Source organism: Octopus bimaculoides, chromosome 17 (genome assembly GCF_001194135.2).
Source record: "Octopus bimaculoides isolate UCB-OBI-ISO-001 chromosome 17, ASM119413v2, whole genome shotgun sequence".
NCBI lineage: Eukaryota > Metazoa > Mollusca > Cephalopoda > Octopoda > Octopodidae > Octopus > Octopus bimaculoides.
In genome coordinates this window covers 30,683,648-30,690,459 of record NC_068997.1, presented here as the reverse complement: position 1 = coordinate 30,690,459, position 6,812 = coordinate 30,683,648, and the positions used below count along the sequence as shown (strand labels likewise).

At 39.1% G+C, this 6,812-nt stretch overlaps 1 protein-coding gene across 4 annotated transcripts in view; it reads left to right on the top strand.

Moving 5' to 3' along the window:
- LOC106881443 (transient receptor potential cation channel subfamily M member 2-like) overlaps nt 1-6,812 on the top strand; it is a 405,111-nt gene that overhangs the window by 83,684 nt on the left and 314,615 nt on the right. For all 4 annotated transcript variants that reach the window (XM_052974060.1, XM_052974058.1, XM_052974059.1 and 1 more), the window contains one exon: nt 3,017-3,044. In XM_052974060.1, the coding sequence (XP_052830020.1) occupies nt 3,017-3,044 (28 nt within the window). The remainder of the gene's footprint in view (nt 1-3,016; nt 3,045-6,812) is intronic.

The window sequence follows — 6,812 nt, the reverse complement described above, 5'->3', positions numbered from 1 at the left end:
TGTGCAGGTAGGCACTGAAGTCCACTCTGCGTTCTCGCTCGCCACTCATCCCGAAGAGTCAAGCAAAATGCTGTTGGACTGCCTCACACATTTTACTTGGATGTAATTTGAGTCCCTGTTCATTTACCGGAGCCCGAATGGTGGCTTTGTTGCCCTGTTGCGCATCCGCCACCCAGTCCTCTTTCACAGCTCCAGCACCTTCGTCTCTTAGAGCATGCATCCTAGCTCTGACAACACACCCTTCGTGTTTGGCGTTGAAGTGTTGGTCAAGGGCCAACCTCGCCACCAAAACGTCGGATACGATGCCACTTCTAATCACCTCTTCTAGCTTCTTAACTAGGTCACCCTCTACTCTGTTTCTATCTATGGCTCGTGCTTTGCTATACCTAATCGCTTCTGCTTTTATTGCTCTCTTTGTTGTTGATGACGGCTCCTATCAAAGCCCTCTTTACTAGCGTGCTAATTCGGTCTCTGAAAAACGTGTCTCGACGGGAAAGACACGTTCAGTTTCCAGTAACCGGGGCCCTGCCTATGTGCCTTATCTAAGTCTAGCATACATGTCACAAGTTTGTGACGTGTAGCTGTGTGGAATTGTGGACATCCTAAGTTATCCCTATCTATTGTTCTACACAGTGTCCTATCTAGATACGATTTCGACAACCCAATGCGGTTGCTCCATGTCTATTGTTCTACACAGTGTCCTATCTAGATACGATTTCGACAACCCAATGCGGTTGCTCCATGTCCACGTTGGCACATTTGTGTGGTCGAGTCGGTACCTGTCAGACAGTTGAAAGCGTCTGAGCAGGTCTCTGGGGATTTGCATCCCCGTCTATTTCTGTCTCTTCCCACTTAGTATAGATGCGTGTCCAAGGTAGCATTCCAATCCCCCACTAAAAGTAAAGGACAAGATGTTCCTAGGAACACTTCTAGACGTCGAAAGAAATTCGGCCGACCTGTTAAAGGCGGTCTATAGACTGCTAGGAGTCGAAAAGTGCATCAATCGCTGCCGTCGACATCCATGACAACCGGTCTATCCTCCAGGTCTATGAATATCGTCTTTACTTCAAGATCCAGACTCTTGCGAAAAAGTGCCGCCGTACCACTACCGCCGATCTTCAGCAGACAGGGAGGAAAATGAATGTTATATTGTCCACCAAACATGGACTTTAGGGCTTATAGCTCATGGAGTCTGGTCTCACTCATGGCTATGATTCCCAAATCGTGTGACTTTATGTCATTTAAGAGGTACGCTAGCAGTCGTGTGTTCTCGTAACGAAAAATCGCCTTGGCTATCTTTCGGTACTTGTAAACCACGTGGGTTTATTTACTTTTCTGAATAACATTGGTGGTTTCCGTACAAAAATATTAATTTTTTCTCGTAACGAAAGATCGCCGCTTTTGAATAAATGTTACGCCGTTAATAATATGAAACGCAAGATATATATATACTTGTGTGCATGTGTGTGTGCATGTGAGTGCATACGCATGTGTGAACAGATCTATTTTACGGTATAATTTATTTTTGCCAATTGCCTCTTTCTAACTTCTGTCTTAATTTCTTCTCTTCCTTTAACTCTTTCTTCTTCTCTCACCTTTCATCTCTGGCTGAAACACCTTTCATCTATTCCTCACGCTAAGTTGAAAGGTAAAGACTGAAAACGGTTACTGTAGTTTGCTGGAAGCATTGTATATTATTTGTGAAATATAATGTGTTTTGAATGGCACAACAGGCCAGAGTGGACAATTTTTTTTTCTCGCCTTTTCAAAACTAGCCAGGCTCATGGGCCCGGTTTCCTGGTTTCTATGCCGTATGTGTTCCCCCAGCTGAACGGGACGCCAGTCCATCGCAGCGTTACTCAAGAAGCAGGAAGAAAGAGTGAGAGAAAGTCGGGGCGAAAGAGTACAACAGGGGTCGTCACCACTCCTTGCTGGAGCTTCGTGGAGCTTAAGTGTTTTCGCTCAATAAATACTCACAATGCCCGGTCTGGAAATCGAAACCGCGATCCTCCGAATGTGAGTCCGCTGCCCTATCCACTGGGCCATTGCGCCTCCACAGAGTGGACAATAATAGCTGTTAAATAATTTAATTATTCAGAGTCTAATATAATATTTCGGTATATAAAAATTCATTCTTCAGATATTTCTTGGATTTAATCGAGTCACTGTTATAATTGGTTTTCCAACGGTTGCTGATTTTTTTGATTTTTTCGGAAGCGTCTCTGCAGATGTCTCACGAAACTCCTTCCAAAATTCCTCATGAGAAGTGCATGAGCGCGGCCCTGTCTTGAGCTCGTGTGTGTTGGCATTTCCGCAACTCTGCTTCTAAGTTATGTATTATACATGCATTTTTTTTATACATGAGCATGTTACCATCGTGCGTGCAGGATGTCAATGTAGTTAAATAATATAGTGATTGCTAATTTCCAATCTGTTGTTAATTTGGGGACCTAGTCTGTCTATGAGGATAGCTTCTTTAATTGTTAAATTTACTAAATTTCTGTAATTGGCCTCAGTTATGACTGTTATGCCTTTGTCTGAATGTTTTCTGAAGGAGGGGGCTCACGTGTTTAGATGTTCTTTGATGCGAATGTGTAATCTACACACCAAAAAACCTCCACAGCTATTGCCTGATGCTGCCACCACTGTGTTGACCAAGAGAAGAACCGCCTCAAACTTAAATTCCTGTAGCTTTGTACCAAATACCACCACAACTCGGCCTATTACACTGACACAGATGAACAGGAAACCTCAAGATAACCCTAACATCAGGGGCACCAGCATATCATCAACAACGAAACTCTTAGTCACACACTTGAGTGGGTCACTCTCCCATGAAGAACTAGAACTTCTCAATCTGGGCCCTAAATCTATCTTGAGCCAACAGCTGAACGAAAAAATTTTACTCGACCTGGAAGCCAACCTTTTGCTGAACAGCCTACCAACTTAGGCGCTTAACTCATTATGACAGATTCATTTTACTAATCTGGAATTTTCTCATTTTCTGATTTTGCAGACCAGATGACAAATCGTGGCTAGAAACTGTAAGTCTTTTTAAAATTTTATATATGCTTAATAAGTTCTGTTTGTATAAACTGTGATGAAATTTTTGAGCATTTCATCAATGGATTTGTATAAAAGGAATTTTTATATCCTGTTTATGAATATTTTAATATATTTTCTCGTTTTGGTACAATAAACTACTATTTCTGATACTGGTAGTCCAAGCTATGATTCTTCAGACTGGAAAAGCTATCTACTATTTTTCCAATAAGTAGAACTGTTTGCTTTATCTCATATTGGTAAATCCAGCAACTATATTTCATATATTTACAGCAATCTTCTATTTTTTTAATATTATTATGGTCAGTGTATTAGTTTCCATTTTAATATGGTTGAACACTATTTGTAATATTAGAAGAACCAGCTACTATATACCATATTGTTAGACCAGGCTAGTATTTTTGATATTTGTTGATATTAATGAATACATATTCATACATGCGTGCGCAGAGTGTGCATGAGGTATTCAAAAGTAAATTTTGTTTAAACTAGATTATCTTTTTTGTAATCTTATTCAATGTAGCCAGCTTCAGCGTCAATGACTGCTTCTATGCGAGATCTGTATAATCTATATGTCCGAATTAAATGGTCCTGGTTCATATTGTACATTACTCTGATTATGGCAGCTTTCAAAATATCCTTGTTATGGGGATGGTGATTGACTTCTCTCTTAACAAAACTTCACAATCGATTGAGATCTAGTGAGTTCGGAGGTCAAATGTTAGGTATTATGTGGTCTTGGAAATTGTCAGCTATCTATTCTTAGACTGGTGGAACCTTATGTGATGGTGCAGAGTCCTGCTGGCGGACATACGACTTTCCCTTGTGTATTCTATCTATCTAGGGCTTGACAATTGTTTCCAGAATTGCAATGTAATCATCGGATAACTCTAATTCTTTGTGGAAAGAGATGAAGATGTATTACATGTCCTTCATTACTGACAATTTTAAAAGCCATGACATTTGAAGTGAACTTTTTGTACATGATCGTTGGAACTTTCATTTTTTTTTCTGTAAATCTTCCGGTCCAGGTTAAAGATTTTTGAATGTGAGTAAAACGAAATCATGTTACGTTTTTCTAAGTTTTTAACTTTGTTTAATAGCCTTTTAGAACTGATCAAACAATTTTCATGTTTTTTCCTGGCATGAATTGACCTCTCCTCATCATGTACTGGATGTCATTGTAGAGAGCATTTCTGATTGTCCCTTCTAACACATGGAGAGTTTTTGGTAATTAACCTCGTGAACATTCTAGAATTTTCATCCATGAACTTGTATAAATCCGGATGTTCTGATGGTATTAGAGCATTGAGAATGCTTTTAGTGTTACGATACTTTTGAAAGATCTGGTGACTTTTAGAAACTGAGCTATCTCTAAATCCTTGTGCTAAGCCTTTAAGGCCACAATTACAGCATTTTTATTTAGTTATTGAATAAGCTGAGTGCCTGTTATTTATTTTTATTTTACTTTATTATGCCCAGGTTCCAAACTGGGCCGCAGCAAAAAATTCCACTTCTTTATCAGGCATTGCTGCCTTGAAGTCCTGCATACATTCCAGGCTGTGTCTGCGAACAAGTTGTCGATGTAATTGTGACAAAGTTTTCCTCTTCTTACATCCACAATGGGTTCCATAAGAGTAATTTGGATACTTCCAGCTGAGAGTGGTGCAACCAATGGCCAGATAGTCGCAGCCGTCTTTGCCGGATCTTCTTGCTAATTTTTGGCAAGTCTCCATAAAGGCATTCATTTGATATATTCTGCTGCCAATTTCATATTTAGAGTCATTCAGAGCATTTTTGAACCATATAACTTGTTTGATAATTTCTTTGTCAGTGTCCATGTGTCATTGCCATATAATAACACTAATTCTTTGCCTTTCATCCTTTCGGAGTCGATTAAGTAAGTACCAGTTACGCACTGGGGTTGATGTAATCGACTTAATCCCTTTCTCTGTCCTTGTTTGTCCCCTGTATGTTTAGTCCCATGTGGGCAATAAAGAAAAAAATATAATAACACTAATTCAACAGTTGCTAGGTTTGTGATATGGGGATTATTGGAAGGTTTCTAAGTTTAAAGTTACATCTAGAAAATTAGTGGTTTTGTGGGAATTTTAGTGTTACTTTTGAAGGATCTGGCGAGTTTTAGAAACTGAACTATCTCTAAATCATTGTACTAAGCCTTTAAGGCCACAATTACAGCATTTTATTTTATTGAGTAAGCTGAGTGTCTACATTGAGTCTAGAGAAAACTTTGTGTAGATCTTTCCTAATTTGTTCTAAAGATGATTTATTTAAACTCTTGGTAACTGGTAATGCGTCATCTCTGTGGCGGCCTCCCTTGATGCTAGGGAAATGTATTTAGACCTGGTGAAGTATGTATAATCCGATGAGGTCGGTGACTTGGGCAGAGTCGGATGATCTCATAATAATGTCAAATAACTTGTTATAGTTATCGTTATAGTTATATTGGTTAGCCCGGCACCAAAATTTCTCCTCAAAAGAAATAAGGGTCTTACAGGCATTAAGGATTATATTAGTTTCTAGTGGGGTTGGGTTAGTTAGATTCCTAGCTAGATGGAGCGATTAATTAAGAAGTTTGGGAGAAATAGAAGAGTAGTAATCGAATTGTAGGAAAGAAGAGGAGGGAACCATGCTATGATCACACCTGTACAGGACCATAAGTTGACCTTCAATTACTCCTAGACGATTGATATTATTTTATCAAGAATAATTTTACTTATTCTTCGCAGGTCGGATTTGGTAGGGCATATGAGGCATATCGATGGTTTAGTTATGAAGTTCTTCTTATAATCTTTAAGGTGAAAGTGTGGAGATGTAGTGCAGTAGGGTTCTGTGGGTCATCCACGTGTAATTTATTCATATGCTTGCAATGGTTGGTGTTGATGTTGTCAAGGGCGGATGTCAGTGCCAGTTTGTAAGACTTGTAGAATTCCTTCTTGATGAATTTGTTGTATTCCTGTTTCATGTTTCTAAGTCTTTGCTCGTCATCAGTCTGGAGAAGCATGACCTGCTAGGACACAGGAAATGTGTCAAGGCTGACAGGAAGCGGTGCAGCTTCCTAGGTCTAAACAACAGTAGTATTATTCCCTTCAGGGGACTGTTACATTAAGTTGACAGCATACAACTACTTCATCGTATCACTACTGCATAAATCTCTCTGAGAGAGTTAGAAATGTATTATTTCTAAATTTGAAATCAGTGGATGTATTTCACTAGAATTATTATGTTTCCAGAGCTTGACAGGCATCTTCGACTAGCGGGTCATGCTACTCCTGACTGATGACGAGCAAAGACTCAGAAACATGTCTCTGGATGCTGGGTGGAGGTGATTATCTCCCCTTGTAGACACAAGGACACAGGAAATGTGGTAAGGCCGACAGGAAGCGGTGCAGCTTCCTAGGTCTAAACAACAGTAGTATTATTCCCTTCATGGGACAGTCACATTAAGTTGACAGCATACAACTACTTCATTGTATTACCACTGCATAAATCTCTCTGAGAGATTTAGAAATGTATTATTTCTAAAATAATCCAGGGTTAACTATTAGCAGGTAGGGGATAGTAAACATCAATAAATAAATTAATGTAGGGACTTGACTCTGTTATATTGTATTAAATTAAGTTAAACTATATTAAATTCATAAATTATATAAGTAAAATGTGAATTAATTTATATATATATATATATATGTGTGTGTGTGTGTGTGTGTGTGTGTATGTGTGTGTGT